Source organism: Suillus paluster (assembly GCF_016628075.1).
Source record: "Suillus paluster strain FC165 chromosome Unknown EDB91scaffold_17, whole genome shotgun sequence".
In the NCBI taxonomy this organism is placed as follows: domain Eukaryota; kingdom Fungi; phylum Basidiomycota; class Agaricomycetes; order Boletales; family Suillaceae; genus Suillus; species Suillus paluster.
This window is the reverse complement of record NW_024537577.1, coordinates 248,480-265,101: the sequence shown is the minus strand read 5'-3', so window position 1 is coordinate 265,101 and position 16,622 is coordinate 248,480. Positions and strand designations below refer to the sequence as shown.

Below are 16,622 nucleotides of genomic sequence, written 5' to 3'. Positions count from 1 at the left end.
GACACATACAAATTGGTATTGGTTTCTCTGAGTCCTATGGTCTGTCACACTAATCAATTATTAGATAACATTACGAGGCTCCAATCTGCGGAGCGAGCTCAAAACTGTCATGCGGCCACTGGTTGTAACAGAGTTTGGGTTCATTGACGAAAAGACACCTGAGGCCATCAAATCCAACGCAGTTCTTGCGGAATCGCTCCTCGTGAACCGCAAGAATTTCACTTACAAGGTAATGTACATCTACAACTTGGAGGTTAAAGTAGGACTAATGCCTAACTATGGTAGGATTGGAACGAGGCCAAGGGGGCCTTTGAGGCCGACGTTATCCAAAAGGGAATGATAAAATGGTGCTACAAGAAGAAGAACTCACTTGGGATCAAGTTCCCCATCTATTTTGTGGACGCAAACACTGGTGGTGCAAGCTTTGGCATCATCGTGGCAATCCTGATGGCTGTAAGTAATGGTTGAATTGTCATACCAGGTGCTGACAAGAACAAATTTAGATTGAGGCCTGCGTCATGGAATGGACCACTGGATCGAGGATCGAGTCGAAATTTTACAAGGAGCAGTATGCGACGGTGTTCAACTCATACCTGGAGCTCCTAAGCAGGTTTCACGAAGGTACGAAACATGCCGATATCATCCCGAGGATTTGCAAGAAGTTTTTGAAGGTTGCACGGTAAGTAATACATCGATCCCTGCCAAAGTCACTAGTACTAATAATGATTTGCCAGCCGTCATGGGAATGTTCCTAACGAGCCTGTCACAAACACTTTCACTCAGCACTTCACAGTCGACGAGTTTGCAGCGGCGGCAGCTGAGTGGGATACTCACAGCGAGTCTGACTCAGACAATGATATGATGTAGAGAAGTACTACTACTATTGATGTGTATATAGTGTCTATGTGTATATAGTGCCTATATGTCTATGATAGTCATCAGTAAATTCTCACATTGCTTGATTGCCTTTTCCGTCACTTGTCCCACTTATTTTCCCATGGAAGGACGGACAAGCTGCGCACAAGGACAGGTAACATCCACTTGTCACAAGCTGCACAAGCTCGGAAAGTAGACCCCTTCCTCTTGTTGCACCTTTTTTTGTACTTATTTTACCTTTTTCCACACTTGCTCAAGAGAATGGACTGCAGCGCAAGTAGTAGCAAGTAGACACAAGCATGCAACCTTATTTCTCCTTATTAAAATTGCATGTACTTGTTCACACTCGGTTTGAGAAAACATGACAAAAACACTGCATTTAAAGCTAGGCAAGCAGACAAGCTAATTCAACGGTACACAGAAAAGTAAGATACGGGCAAAAAAAGGGAGAGCAAGTATAAAACAAGTACTGCCAAGTATCATTAAATGCAAGGTCATAATATGGAGCGAAAAATGAGAAATTGAGATGCGGCGTGACGAAGGGGATGCATGACGACAATATTAATATTAGTAGCGGCGGTGATGATGAGACACCACATGAAGAACAAGGGTGCGTAGTAGAGTAGTAGTACTGATAACAAATAATAGTCAGTCACGAGCTAGACTACAAAATGAAGGACAGCGCACCACTTGCATCTAGCAGATGAGAGGACGCTCATCCTGAGATTCCTCGCTGTTCATGTCTGTTGGCATGCCAGACCTCTTCACGGCAATGCTCAGTGCGAGCTCCGAGATCTCGAGAAGGACCGACTCTGACTGATGTTCAATAGCGGCTAAGTAAGACCAGGTGATCTGGCCATAATTGGCATCCAAAAATGCCAGTGGAATAGTGCTGTCCTTTCCCGTGGATTTGTTATGCGCCTGGGGAGCTTTGCCTCTGCCTCTGCAGGTGGTGTCAATCTCACTCAAGATCATGCATCCCTCAGCCAAAAGCTTGACAGCGCGTTCGACCTGAAACGTGGAGAATGAGCCAGCTGTATGAGCAGATGAAAAAAACACACACACCACTGCCATGACAAGAGAAAGAATGCCTTTCCCCAGCCCTGAATTAGTATCCAGCATCAAATTGATGGCATTAAGCGAAGAAGTCATGTGGTGCACAAGGACCTGCAAGATAAGATCAGACTTGAATGGGTACAACCTCTCTCCGTCATCTGTTATTTCCCCACACAAGAAGGCATAGTCCTTAAGGAGGGTGTGTGAAAAGTCTTGGCGGTCCTTATCAGTAGTGAGATCGTCCTGTGAGATCAGGAAGAGTGCGTATACAATGAGGGCAGACTGGGAGAGGGCGTTGCGCCAATCCGACAACCACTGGAGACTCTAATAAAAAAATCAATCAGATTTCAGTAGCGTCCAAAAAAGCACCTACCACAGAGATAACGGGCCCATCAACAGTGACCATGTGTTAAATTTTACCCTTGTAGACACCATTCCAGACTGACTGCAGGACACAGCATAAATCTATGTCAGTAATGGTCCATACTTCTTCGAGATTGCCAACACAGCGAAGGACAGTCGGGATGAACTCTCTCTTCCACTTGTTTCCCGTCGAATATCCGTCAGGAAGGTGGCACGTCCTGTAGAGAGAACAACGGAGGACCTCCACTGGTGGCTTTGTTGCCTTGGATAATGCAGCGCTGGTACGAGGGGCAGTGGTCTGAGTGTCTGGAATGGAGGACTTCAGCTGCTTTGCTGCAGGGGCTTTGAGTGTGGCAGTGACGCCAGTCTAACATATCATAGTCAGTAAAATGTTAGCATAATGAGGAATGAGAAGCGTACCGCAGACGTCAGCCGGTGCAGAGATACTGGTTCAGTAGGTTTGGTCTTGACTCGGATAATGGCATCGGGCCTCTCCATGATTTCAACTTCAGATGATGGTGTCATTAAGTCGTCGTCTGCATCAAGATATGTCGATTTCCGCTTTTGACTTGCTGGCTGCAAGCCGAAGTCTACTAAAACAGGGCGATGAGAGCTGGGTTTCTGTGCGAGGGGTGGGGGCTCGAGGTCAGATTCACGGGCTGATGAATGTAACTCAGAGTCGGAATTGGAATTGTAGTCCACTAGGGAGGTAGGCTGTGTAAAATCGGCCACAATGGGATCTGCCCCGTCGTCGATATCTGAATGCATGCCAGTGAGGAAGTCGTTGTCAAAATTTTCGATGGCATCGAACTGATCAGGTACCGGGATTGCGTCGCGATGTGCAACATTCGGAGGCACCACCTTCTCGAAGGCCTTGGAACTAATTTGAATACCCTGTGGTGGGGTTAAAATTGCATCAAATTAGAATATAAATGTGATTAGACTCACCATAAATCCTTGGTTCATAAAAGCTGTTGAGGGCTCATCGTCATCAAACTCGTCGTCTGCAAACAGACTTGAGTAAGTAGACCCCGTGTGGCCTTCGGGATCAGGAGTACTGATGGGTGTGAGTGGGGGTGCGCTGTTGCTACTCATAGTGCTCCCCTTTGTGAGTTTAGAAAGGGGAGCGGAGCTGGATATGTTGGACCGCTGGATGGAAGACGTGCTGGTAGAGGGATTTGCCTTGGAGGCTGGCCTGTATATGGTGGCTGGAATAGTTGACATCCAACCTGGGATATGTCCAGCAAGTGCAAATTTCTTAGGGCTTTTAGCATCATCATTGAGTATTGAAAGATTGAAGAAAAAAAGTGCGGTTTCAGTCAGGAGGAGCTTCATCGTGACTGTTAAGGTAAGACACTCATGCGTCAGACGTGATATCTCCATCATGTGCCTTTGTTATCGTTGATCCATCGATACTAATATCAGCGTCTACAACTGCTTGAATCGCATCCCTCACCACCTGCTTGAATGGTTTTTTCCCCCTGGCTGCCCCCGGCACTGGCATGTTCAACTCTTCACCACTCGCAGGGTGTTCCACATTAGCACTGGCTGCTACCTTTCTACCTCCACGCCCACCACCAGCCTTGCCTTTGGTGCCAATGACCTGAGCAGCGATTTCTGCGCCTGCCTCAGGCTTCCTGAGAGCTGTGGTCAACGTTGAGGTCTCCATGGCCTTTGCACCCTTTTTTACAGCGCATGCACGGGGACGCTTGGGCTTAGGTGTGTCAGCCCGTGCGGCATCTTCATCTGCCTGCATCTTGGCCTGCAAAGTAGCAATACGCTGATAACCTTCCTGAACAGCGGCTTCACTTGCCTCCATTTCCTCTTGTTCACACTGGTCATCAGCAGCTTTCTGAGCAACAGTATGTCTTTTTACACGACCCGCAGTCAAAATGTGTCCAGGATGCTGAGTAGTGTTTTTAGCACAAGTCACCATATGGTTCGGAACTGTGGTAGACTGGGACATTATACTGATGAAGGGCTTGGGAGGCTGAAGAAAGTCGAAGGCAGTGGGTTACAAGACAAAGGTGAGTTTCATCATGTCTTCAAAATTTGCAGCCAAAGCTGACTCTGAATAATACATTGACCCTACTAGTAAATGTAATATACTAGTCTTGGAGCCTCAAAATCACCGGCAATTTCTCAGCGCAATGTCATTTATCCCTTCGCATTCACCATACTACCCAATACTATGCCTAGTATCCGCCCTACTCACAACATCTTTCAGCTTGAATGTCAATTTCCCAGCTGTATGCGCTGGTTTCGAAACCATTCAGGCCGCACTCAACATATGGGTGCAGTCCACCCAAATCACAATGTTGCGCCTGCTTTAGGACTGCCCCTTGAGGATCTTCCCCTACCGCACCAGTTACCATCTCCACCTTGTGATGTTTCGCCTCCCCCACCAGATTTCTCGCCGTCACCTCCAGACTTCTCGCCGCCACTTCCCAATTTCTCACCGCCACCTCCAGAGCTCTCACTGCCACTGCAGTCATCACCTGTTCCAATGGCTGGTGACGAGGATCCAAACCCCCCAGAGGCAGAATTCACGGATGCGAGTGGGCGATACTATCGCACATACCACTCGCTCCTCAATGGCAAGTACATTCCAGTCTGTGGTTTGTGTTTTTAACTTAAGTATGTTCTCAGGACGACCATGCACGGCTGACGGTGTGTTTCTGCCACCCGGCATGCCACCAACTCTTCCACCACCAAAGTCTCCTCATGATTGGAGCCCATATCGCAACAACGTAGAATTCGCAACAGCAGAATTCACGTTCAAACAATGTCATATGTCTCACGCAGCTTCGGATTTCCTGTTCGATTTAATGGCTGCAACACTGGCAAAACACGACGACTCCCCTCCGTTCGCCGATCACAAGGATCTACACAAGGTCATCGATGCCACCGAACTTGGCAATGTCCCCTGGCAATGTCTCTCAGTTCAGTACGCGGGGGAACGCTCTGAGGATAATGTCCCGCCATGGATGGACAATGAATATGAAGTCTGGTATAGGGACCCCTGCTTGATGGTGCATAATATGCTAGCAAACCCTACCTACAAGGGTGAGATTGACTATGCGCCGTTCTGAGAGTATGACGTGTCGGATAACACACGCCGATGGAAAGACTTTATGTCTGGAGACTGGGCATGGCAGCAGGCTGTAAGTATTTGATTCGTTGTTATAACTCAGGCATAACTAATGTCTTGTCAGGATGACATATCGAATGATCGCAATACGCATGGATCGATGTTCATTCCGATCATTCTCGGTAGTGACAAGACTACTGTCTCCGTCGGTACAGGCAACAACAAGTACTATCCATTGTATGCATCAATTGGTAATGTACATAACAATGTGCGGCGCGCACACCGCAATGCTCTCGTCGTCATTGGTTTCCTCTCTATACCCAAAAGTACGTGTTAACATTTGAAATCTCATCGCCCTTCATCTGATCTATGCTACAGCTAATAGGAAATATACTCATGACGACGCATTTCATACATTTCGTCGCCAGTTGTTCCACCGCTCGCTCTCCCTAATTCTCACCATTCTCAAGCCTGCGATGACCGATTACGAGGTTGTGCGCTGTCCAGACGGTCATTTTCAACATGTCATATACGGTCTGAGACCCTACATCGCAGACTACGAGGAGCAACTGGTGCTGTCCTGCACTGTTAAAAATTGGTGCCTGAAGTGAGTATTCAAACTTGCAATCACTCACTACTTCTACTGACAATTATTGTAGATGTCTTGCAATTCGAACAAACCTTGACGGCGGCGGTATGCATCGCTGTCGGGAATACACTGACCTAATGATACACGAGAACGTGCATTCAGATACGTTATGGCATGAGTATGGTATCATAAGTGTTGTCATCATGAGTGGAACCACCTGCTCTCTAATTACATACTAATCTATTTTATGCAGCCATTCACAAACGACTTCCCCTGGGCCAATATTTATCAATTGCTGTCCTTTGATCTCCTCCACCAACTGATCAAAGGCGCTTTCAAGGACCATCTCATGGACTGGGTAGTAAAGTACCTTAGAATCACACATGGGACCAAATGAGGAGACGAGATCATGAGTGACGTAGATCGCAGGTACGTGACGTCTAATTAGTTTAATGATATTGTCTAATGAAAAGTCAGAATTGCTGCTGTAGCATTGTTCGCTGGCCTCCGGTGATTCCCTGAAGGCCGCAACTTCAAATAGTGGACGGGTGACGATTCAAAATCACTCATGAAGGTATTCCTTCCGGCTATCGAAGGCCACGTACCTCGAGATATGGTGCATGCATTTCGCGCACTATTAGAATTTTGCTATCTCATTCGGCGCAACGTCGTTACCGAAGGTACCATCCTTCAAATTCAAGATGCGTTGGTTCAGTTTCACTGCTATCGCCAGATATTCGAAACCACGGGCACAGTCTCTCACTTCTTGCTCCCTCACCAGCACTCAATGTGCCATTATGCAGACATGATCTGACTCTTTGGCGCCCCGAACAGATTATGTTCGTCGATCATGGAATCCAAGCATATCAAAGCTGTGAAGAATCCCTGGCGGTGGTCCAGCAAGAACAACGCCCTCGGTCAAATGCTTGACCAACCAACGCCTCGACAAGCTCACAGTGTCTTGTGTAGACTTCGCGACACGAGGGATGCTCATTGGCTCAGTGTTATCACGAGCTGTGGCCGCTCTCCGTAAGTACTTCCATATCTAATTGTCTTCTCGCATACTTATTTACGGTTGTAGGGCACGAAGATCAACCACCGGCGCTGGCAGGTGCTCCTCCTGTTGTACTGCCAACAGAAGATGGCATTGACGATAGGCAAGTGCATGGGTACGGGTAACCCGTACGGGTTTGGGGTGCGGGTATCACCTGGGTATGGGTAGGGGTCCAACACCTGCATACCCGTACCCGTACCCATACCCTGGTCACGGGTTTCATGTCAGGTGGCAGTGTAACCATGTGAATTTGACACATGTCAAACAAAATGTCAAACTTTAAAACCGAACTATTTTACACACTTGTTCTACTACCAAGCCTTCAACACTGCGATGCAACTAAACCTACTCTCAAAACGAGTCCCTAAGCTCTCTGTCAAAGCTAAAGCTGCCCTTGCAGCCACAGATGCCGAACCTTCATCCAACAAACGGAAAGCTGATGGCAAGGAAGATAAAGGGGATATACAACCCAAGAAGGTAAAAACATACCTGCAAGCCGGTAGTGCTCCCCCCAGTGATGCAATTGCACCAAAGAAGGTCATGATGTCAGACCAAGGACTGCCGACAAAGGCTACTACAACACCTGCTAAAGATAGCACTATGGTGACGGCACCATCCAAGTCGGTGACACCGGCTACCACAAGTCGACGAGCTGTTGTCCGTACGGAGGAGGAAGAGGAAGCCTTGTATGATGATGGACCAAATGATGTAATTGAGATAGCGTCAGAGAGTGGAGATGAGAATGCTGATGATGAGCTAAGTGAGTCCAAAAATCTATAGAACATGACATCAACTCAATTGATGAACAGAGCGGCTAATGAAAGAATGGGTGTCACCTGTGTACGCGTTCTTCAATCCAATGCCCAAGATTATCGAAATTAGTGGACGACGTGCACATGAGTTCAAGTGTCAGGGGAAGGGCTGCAAAGCAACTGTGAGGCGCTTCCTCGACAAGAGGGATGCACACTCGACTAGCAACATGCGCAAACATGTTAGATCGTGCTGGGGCGAGGAGGTTTTGCAAAGTGCAGATGATGCGAAAGATGCTGATGAGGTCCGAAAAAATATCGTTGGTAGTGTCCTGCGAAACGGATCAATCACGACATCATTCAAACAAAAGGGCAAAGGAAAGGTCACGTACTCGCACCGCCAACATACTTGTGCAGAGACGAAGTGCGTTACTCTCAATGACATCCTGAGTATAGTCTGACATGATTAACAGGGCCGAAATTGTTCACTGGGTGTCGGAAAGTCTGCGCCCATTTGAAATAGTGTGTGACAGAGGCTTTCAGTCTCTTATGAAGACTGGATGACCGGAATACTACTTACCGTCCCCTTCGACGATCTCGCGCGATGTCTGTCTTGTGTTTGCAAGAACACATCAGCGCATTGCTAAAATGACGAGGGTAAGCACCATGAAAAAATTCCGTTGATCGTTGATCACGAATCACTCACCAGGAGTATGACGGCAAGTTGAATTTCACCACAGATGGGTGGAGTTCCCCAAACCACAGGGCCTTTATAGCAGTATCAGCACACTTTGAACATAAAGGCGAACACCTAAGCTTGCCGTTAGATATTGTTGAAGTTCCAAAGGTCTAAGTCACTTACTGAAACCAAGTAGCTCGAAGTGCTGATGTTGTCGTAGTCGCATACGGGTGAAGAACTTGCGCAAGCATTCCAGCACGTGCTGGAAGAGTTTGGATTACCAGAAAAAGTGAGTAACGAGTCGCGCACAAATGTGAATGATGACTTACAATGACTCGGATATAGACACTTTGCATTACCTATGACAATGCGTCCAACAATGATGCCATGGTTGACGAACTTGCCGCCAACCTTCCAGGGTTTGGAGGACGAGCTACGCACACACGATGCTTCCTTCATATTGTCAATCTTGTAGCGAAGGCAGTGATCCATGAGTTTGATGTAAAAAAGAAATGGACGGGGGCTTTGATCGATGGCTCGAGTGACATCGAGGACCAGGAGGCGACAGAAGAGGAACACCAGATGAAGCAGCAGCTTGCGCAATTGAGCGAAGACCTCGAGGTTGAGGACTACACAATGATTGCAGAGTCCAGCACAAATGAGGATGACTTGACGGATAATACTGATGGACTGGTCGATGAAAATGAGCTTCTGAATGCTGATGAAAGGAAAGACCTGCAAAATACAATACGGCCAGTCCAATTAGTGCTTGTGAAGGTTAGTGTATGAGTTTGGATCAACAAAGCTCACCGCTGATGACCCATATAGCTTCGCAAACTTGGGTACAAGATAATTCACTCCACCACAAAAATCCTCCCCACATGGCACGATATCCTCCGTGAATTGAAAATGACACCCAGCATATTGCCCCGCGATGTCTCGACCCGGTGGAATTCGACCTTTGACATGTTGCAGTATGCGCTGAAGCATTGGGATGCAATTGATGCAGTGACACAGTGTCGCGACTTGGGATTGAGAGCCTTTGAGATGACAGACAATGAGTGGCGCATTGTCGAGCAATTGTGCAATGTGTTGAAGGTGAGGTTTGTGCGTGTATGTTTGTTTACCGCTAATGTAGTATGCAAATAGATCCTCAAGGACGCCACATTGTTCTTTTCTCGGTCAACACAAAGCCTTGCAATGGTGATACCTGCGATGGATCTCATTAACGAGACCCTTGCTACACATATGCTCAACAATGCCCTCCTTCCCTCAATTCGCGCTGCTGCTGGACTTGCCAAAAGAACATTAAATCGATACTACCAGCTCACCGATAGTTCAGATGTTTACCGCATTGCAATGAGTGAGTGTATTGCTAGTACTACTAACGAAACTAAATGGTGTTGCAGTTCTCCACCCGCGACACAAATTGTCTTATTTTAAATGTGCTAAGTGGGAGGATGCTTGGATCAAAACTGCACTATGCCTGGTATGCAATGAGTTTGACCGTTCATACTCAGCAAGAGACATTGACAACACCGACGAGGAGATGGATGACATAGTGAATGATTCTGAAAAAAAGGCCTCATCAGTGGTATGTCTGATATTTGTTCTGGCGCTTGTCAACTGACTCTTTCAAAGAATATATTTGACGACATGCTTGCGCTTGTGCCACCACAAACCGCTGACCTTAGCAATGAATTGGATCGTTATCTTAGTGCCGATATTGAACATGTTACTGATGTGCTTGCATGGTGGTATGAATGGTGTGCGCTCTACCCTCGTCTTTCACGAATGGCTCTAGATTACCTTACAATTCCAGGTGAGTATCAATTCTTTCTTTGTATCATTGCTAACTGCTTGTCACTGGGATGTTTAACAGCTACCTCTGTCGACGTTGAGCGACTCTTTAGCCATGGCCGTCTGCTATTATCTCATGTTCGTTCATGACTCTCAGCTCAGACAACACGTGCCCTCTTATGTCTCAACTATTGGAGCCACCTTAATCTTGTCAAGACTGAAGATGTGCAGTCCATCACGGCTCTTGCAGATGTTGATGGTGATGAGGCTGAGATGGAGGATGGGTGGGATCTTATTGAGCTATAGTGTCTCGTAGTAATATTTGATACTGTCGCTGACTGTTGTAGTCGCTACTAGTAAACTGTTTCTATATATAACCTGCGGGTATACCCTTGATGGGTAGTACCCAGGGGTACCTGTGTGTTTTACCCGCAGATAAACCCGTACCCGCCACAAGGGTACGGGTTTTCACCGGGTATGGGTGCGGGTATGACCTCTGGTACCCAGGGGTTTACCTGTGCAGTTGCCTAATTGACGACGGTGAAGCTGTTGATGGTCCGACTGTACTTGCTTTTGTGCAGCTCGCAAAGACCCCCTGTGAGTGATATTGTGATATAATTGTTCTCAATACTCATCATGATTTTCACAGAACGTAAACAGGCACGGACGGTAGCAGAATTAGCAGTGGAGGTTGACGTTCCACACCTCCAACACCTCATCCGATACTTCCTTTTCTCCCAACTCTTCCCTAATGATCCCCAAGACCCCAAAGATGTACCTGCTGCCGGCTGCCCTCGACATGAGGGCAAACTCTACGTCTTCAATTCTGCTGCTGCGACGTTCTATGCCCCCAGTGATCCGAGCAGCGTTGGCAGCATGCAACGTGAACAGATTCGTGCGTGTCCACTCTGGCGGAATGTCTACGCCCGTAACGATTGCGTGTTCATCAACACCAATCCGGGCGCTGAAGGGATGCAAGGACTTGAAGTTGCAAGAATCAAGTCCTTCTTTTCATTCAAACATGACTGGGAATTATATCCCTGCGCTCTCGTTCATTGGTTTGACAAGGTTGGCGACTGTGCTGACGAGGACACTGGCATGTGGATAGTGTGTCCCAGTGTTCATGACGACGACTCCCCAAACCTCGCCGTGATTCATATTGATACAGTCTACCGCACAGCACATCTAATCCCTGTCTACGGTTCTGATTTCATTCCCGATTCCCTCAAGTATTATCACTCCTATGATGCTTTCCGCTCGTTCTACGTCAACAAATACGCCGATCACCATGCCTTCGAGATAGCATCATGACCGCTGCGTATGACATTGCTGCCTTATGGCAGAACATTCAGGTTAGTCCTCAATTCAATCCTCAGTCCGTTGCTAATGGCCAGATCATCTAATTACACCTAGCATCTCCCCCCTCTTGACAAACCTTACTTCGAGGCCATGTTCAAGGTCGAGGGTGCTCAGTACTTTGCCAAGATTCTCAAGGCTCCAGGATGCTGCCAGTGACACTATTGGTACTTGTCTTATTGCGCAGACTCGGAGGAAGCAAGCCCCAGGCCTAATGTACTAGTTAGCATCATGCAGATCAATCCGCCGGTCAGGGATGAGGTACTAGTAGTATTGGTGCGGGCAGCCTACTACTTCGTAGCACGGTATCATTGACTACACAATTTTATACTTGCTAGTGCTGCCGAAGTCCAGTTCGGTCCAGTTCATGGGCCTCTAAATGCGAACCCTGAACCGGACCATCGGTCAGGTTCAGGCAATGAGGGCGAACGTCGAACTGGACCCTTGCGAATGCATTCAGAAGCGTTCGGTTCGAGTTCAGAACGCGTTCGAACGTCCAAACGCTATGTATAAATTCAAAAAAAATGCAGGAAATACATGAAAAAATTCGACATAAATGAGTACAGTAGCTACACAATATCCATGTCAGGGTATTCACGAGCAGCGGCGAACGCAGCTTGAGCCGTTGCAGATATGTGACCTTGACAATATCCACTCTTCAACAACTGAAGTGCCTCAAACGTTGTCAGCAACAAACAGTTGCACCGTGTGGTCCCAGTGATGCCGCCACTCGAAAATGCTCGTTCAGATGCCACGGCAGAGCCTTGAATAGCGAGGTAGTCCTTTGCAATGCGTGAGATGGTGGGATATTGAATTGAATGATGCTAAGGAACATTTATGTTAACTTGTAAGGAATAGGGATTCGAAAAAAAACACTCACGCCCCACCAAGCTACTACATTCTTGATATCCTCTAGCGGGGAAGCCAGGTAGTCCTCGAGCTCTTGACGAGGCCTTCGGCTTGCAGTGTCACTCACAATGCAGGATTTGACAGTGTCACGCATCCAGCTGTGGCCATACGAGCCTTGGCGTGCAAGACAGGAAGGAGCCACGACAGCAGGCTCTGCGTCCGGCAAGGAATTGTGATGATGGTATCTGTCGAAAACGATCTGCAGGCGTCTCATGCCCTTCTCGAAGTCGTGGGGCTCCCATTTACTCTTGGCATACGCAATCTTGAAGTTGGGGTCAAGCGCTAGATACAACGCATTAGATAGGGCTTTACGTTAATCAAAACACATACCGAGACAAATGAAATAGACGTCGGTTTCATCGATCTTATGGTACCACTTACGAAGATTGTCAATGCCAGACTCAATGGCGGTTGAAAAGTCGGCAAACTTCGAAGACCTGGCCATATTTTGCCAGGTTTGTTGGAGGAATTCAAGCACCGGGATCGCGCGCCATACCGTGGGTTCATGAGTCGCAGAGAATGATTTCTGAGCATTTGCAGGCTCCTGGTAATGCAATAAGTTAATAAAAATTAAACTCATCAATGAACAAGCACACACCTGAAGCACATCATGCATCAACTCTAACTTCTTCCATTCCTCGGCCGAGAGCTTGAATGCGCCATAGGACTTGCCCTGCAGGTTCGGAACTTCGTCACTATCATCTGCGAGCTGTATAAACCTATTCACACCCTGCCGATAGAGTTAGTAATTGTTTGTAGGGACAGTAGCGGTAAATATACCTTACACAACTTGAGGGTGCGCTCCAACATGCCAAACAGTGAGGCCCACCGAGTGCGGATCCATTTCAAAAGCTCGAGGTTGGGTTCATTGACCTCAGCGCAACACTTGTGGAAGAAAGTACGGGCTTGAGGAGATTTCCGTACCTAAATGAACAGTTAGTCAAAGCAAGGCTAATCAGACGAGGCACAAACTTACCTGCCCAACAAGCGCAAGGGCTTTGCCCACAGTATCGGCAACATCGAAGTCAGTCACTTCATCGTCGTCATCGTCGTTGGTCTCATTCCTGATGAGAACACTTGCAGGGGTAGGCGCAACCTCTTCAACGAAGTGTTTGGTGGCCAGATGTAGGGCGTGCTCCATACAACTGAAAAGACATTAGCATATAATAGAATGTGATATAAATATAAGCCTTACCGTACACGGTGCTCTCCTGCAACCCATTCCTTACCAGAAGGGTCAATAGCGAGTGCAACAGTCTGAATTGCCGTATCATTATTGGTGGCGTTGTCGGCCGTGAACCATCCAACCTTGGTGTGAAAGTCGTAGTTATTGATAGTTTCAATTAAAATCCTTCCAATATTGCTACCGCTATGGTTGCTGTTGATGATTGTGAATGCGAGCTGCTCGCTCTTCAGCTCCCACTCCTGAGGCTTACCGTCTTGGGAGTCAATATAATGTGCAGTGACAGAGAGGAAAGGCACGCCAGGTTCAGACGTCCAGGAGTCGAAAGTGACGGAAATTTTGCTGTCGACGTTCTTAAGCTTCTCTTTGACGCGTTGCACGGCAAGCTTGGCACATTCGAGTATTTCATCACGAGTCTTCGTGCGATGGGGGATATCCTTATCCGACAGGGAGGGCCGAAGGTATTGAAGGAGGTGATGAAATGGACCCTTATCAACGAGTTGGAACGCCTAGTATAAGTATCTTAAGTCACAATCACACGAAACAAAAGATCACAACCACGCACCTCATCTTCAGAGACAATGAGCTCAACAATATAGTCCATCAGGCCGGACTTCGTGAACTCAGGAACCTTAGGTGCAAGCGAGGCGTGTAATGTGTGTTGAACTCCGTCGGTTGATTTCGAGTTAAGAGGGATGGCACGATCATGCATTGTGATTCCGCGTTCCTTGCAGCGGTCTCGGTAAAGGGGGAAGTGACATTTTGGATTGCGTGCGATGTGGGTGCGGCGGGTTGAGATACTGCCTTTAAAAAAACACTGCCCAGATGGTACATCATTGCCTCTGGACTTGATGTTAGTTCAGTGTGGAGATTATTTTAACATTGAGACTTACCTGCATACCTCACACCACCAACCGTCCTCGCGTTCTTGGGTGTGAGGGTTCATACGGCCCCTCTCTTGTGTGAAGATTGTCTTTAAGTCCGCGCTGCGTTCATCTTTCTTCGTCAGCTTGCGATGCTCGCGGTCCTCATCCCCCAATGCCTTTGTCCTTTCGTAAGCTTCCTCTCTGTCTTCTTCCTCCTCCTCGTCTGAAAGTCCCTCTGTGGCAGGGGGTTCTTCTCGAATTCGTTTGGGTGCAGGCCGACCCTCAGGAGTTGCTGGTGCTGGTCGCTTTGCTGGAGCGCCGTTGACAGCGTCACGAATCTTCTCCGTTGATTTAATGGCTCGTCCCGAGCGATGGGACATGAATGCAGTGATCTTACCATTGGATGTGGCAGGAGGTGGCGAAGGGGGCATGGGGGAATCGTCGTCAGGGTCGTTGTACCACTCAATGTCCTTAGCATCTTTCAATTGGCCGTCAGGTCTAAGTGCGCATGACATAGGAAGGGTGGATATTGGACCTAACGTAGATATTTAGACCGCAAACCGTAACATATAATTATACTAGCGCACCTTGAATATACCACTTCCACACATGGATTTGTGCAGCAAGGAGGGTGGAGATTGAACCTGTAGTTAGTAGCTCGTTTATACCAAAACTTGTGATAAGAGATCAAAAAAACGACGCACCTTGAACATATTGTTGCCATGCAATGACTGCAACAGTTGATCGATCATTGGATGCAGGAAGCGGAGGTGGTGCACGCATGGGGGTGTCATCATCCGGGTCATTGTACCAATCAATGGCACTAGCGTCTTTGAGTTGGTGATCACATCCAAGTGCGCACGACATTCTCGCAGCCAGAAGGGTGAATATTGTACCTGTAGTAGGCCATTTATACCAAGATTTGTGGTAAGAGATCAGAAAAAGGTGACGCACCTTGAACATATTTTGATCGATGTTGAAGCAAGTACCAGAACGAGCATCCCAAAAATATGTTCTGAACATAAATTAAATTATAATCCTAATAACGATTAACATTGGGCTTACCGAAATGTCGAGTAGATCACCGAGGAAGTCAGACGTCACTAATAGAAATGCATTCAGTGTTTTGGTCGTGAAGTAAGAGCCATTCTGGAGATCAATGTTCCCAGGACTGACAATGGCCATATGAGTTTGTTGCCAGGTGATCAGAGAAAATATTAGTATAGATGGATAGCAATAAGCCTGAGGACCTCAAGCGGTTCATAGACAGAAGCAAGGACGGTTCGAACACGTTCGGACGGGTCCGGACAGGTTCGCTAATTTGAGGCATCAGCCGAACGCCGAACCTAATAATAGGTTCGGTCCCTACAGTAGGTCGAACCTCGGACCAAACGGACGGTCCGGTTCGGAAGGGTTCACGTTCGAACTGAAGTTCCGAACCGGACTCCGGCAGCACTAATACTTGCCAACTTTGTCGTTCGTCAGTTACTTTTCATGTTCGTGTGTTCAACTTGTGCTCTTATACTACTTTTCGGCTTTTGTGCGACATGCGCCTCCTTGGTTACTTGGCACAAGTGAACAAGTGAAATTAAGTCTCAATTTTTGAAACAAGCGAGCACAAGGATTGTGCGAATTTACTGATCGTCCTCCAGGCCCACTAGCCACTGGCTCCTACCGAGTGCCTATTGTATACATGAGTGTCCTACATGCTACCTACATATCCAGGACTTACCTACTTGGCTACCGAACCTACAGAGACCATGTAGGCTCGCTTAGGCACTGTGGTTTTTCCTGATACACCAGAGGCAATCATTCTCTCCGGCACCTATATGTGCAATGTTAACTACGATGGAGATGCCCAACTTCTAGATTCCCTAACTTGGATATTCGGCGCCATTTGGGAGGTCCTCGCAATGTGTCTCGCAGTCTGGATTGTTGTAAAACACTTCCGTGAACTGGGACGAGAATCAGCAGGAGGGATTATTGGGGACTGTTTCACGGTGTTGATAAAATCTCATGTAGTTTACTTTGCGGGGTGAACTCATTGAAGA

The 16,622-nt window shown here is 47.4% G+C and overlaps 5 protein-coding genes across 5 annotated transcripts; 3 read left to right on the top strand and 2 right to left on the bottom strand.

The window, feature by feature from the left end:
• Positions 1–1,572: 1,572 nt before the first annotated feature.
• On the bottom strand, positions 1,573–1,950 carry EDB91DRAFT_1050878 (uncharacterized protein; the record flags this gene model as incomplete). Its single annotated transcript, XM_041313570.1, has 1 exon — positions 1,573–1,950. The coding sequence occupies one exon, from the start codon at positions 1,948–1,950 to the stop codon at positions 1,573–1,575; it is 378 nt and encodes a 125-aa protein (XP_041178712.1).
• Positions 1,951–2,341: 391 nt separating this feature from the next.
• On the bottom strand, positions 2,342–4,261 carry EDB91DRAFT_1050886 (uncharacterized protein; the record flags this gene model as incomplete). Its single annotated transcript, XM_041313571.1, has 4 exons — positions 2,342–2,662; positions 2,716–3,105; positions 3,244–3,559; positions 3,666–4,261. 4 exons carry the CDS (start codon positions 4,259–4,261, stop codon positions 2,342–2,344), a joined length of 1,623 nt encoding a protein of 540 aa, XP_041178711.1.
• A 225-nt stretch (positions 4,262–4,486) lies between these two features.
• On the top strand, positions 4,487–7,154 carry EDB91DRAFT_1246907 (uncharacterized protein; the record flags this gene model as incomplete). The annotated part of the gene is made up of 9 exons (XM_041322727.1): positions 4,487–4,544; positions 4,596–4,913; positions 4,945–5,327; positions 5,391–5,459; positions 5,511–5,712; positions 5,765–5,993; positions 6,046–6,080; positions 6,945–7,004; positions 7,057–7,154. The coding sequence occupies 9 exons, from the start codon at positions 4,487–4,489 to the stop codon at positions 7,152–7,154; spliced, it is 1,452 nt and encodes a 483-aa protein (XP_041178710.1).
• Positions 7,155–9,423: 2,269 nt separating this feature from the next.
• Positions 9,424–9,913, top strand: EDB91DRAFT_1004174 (uncharacterized protein; the record flags this gene model as incomplete). Its single annotated transcript, XM_041312282.1, has 3 exons — positions 9,424–9,555; positions 9,607–9,820; positions 9,867–9,913. Coding segments are annotated over 3 exons (393 nt in total), but the record flags the coding sequence as incomplete, so codon positions are not given.
• A 1,220-nt stretch (positions 9,914–11,133) lies between these two features.
• EDB91DRAFT_1050797 (uncharacterized protein) lies at positions 11,134–11,568 on the top strand (the record flags this gene model as incomplete). The annotated part of the gene is made up of 1 exon (XM_041313560.1): positions 11,134–11,568. The coding sequence occupies one exon, from the start codon at positions 11,134–11,136 to the stop codon at positions 11,566–11,568; it is 435 nt and encodes a 144-aa protein (XP_041178708.1).
• Positions 11,569–16,622: the final 5,054 nt, after the last annotated feature.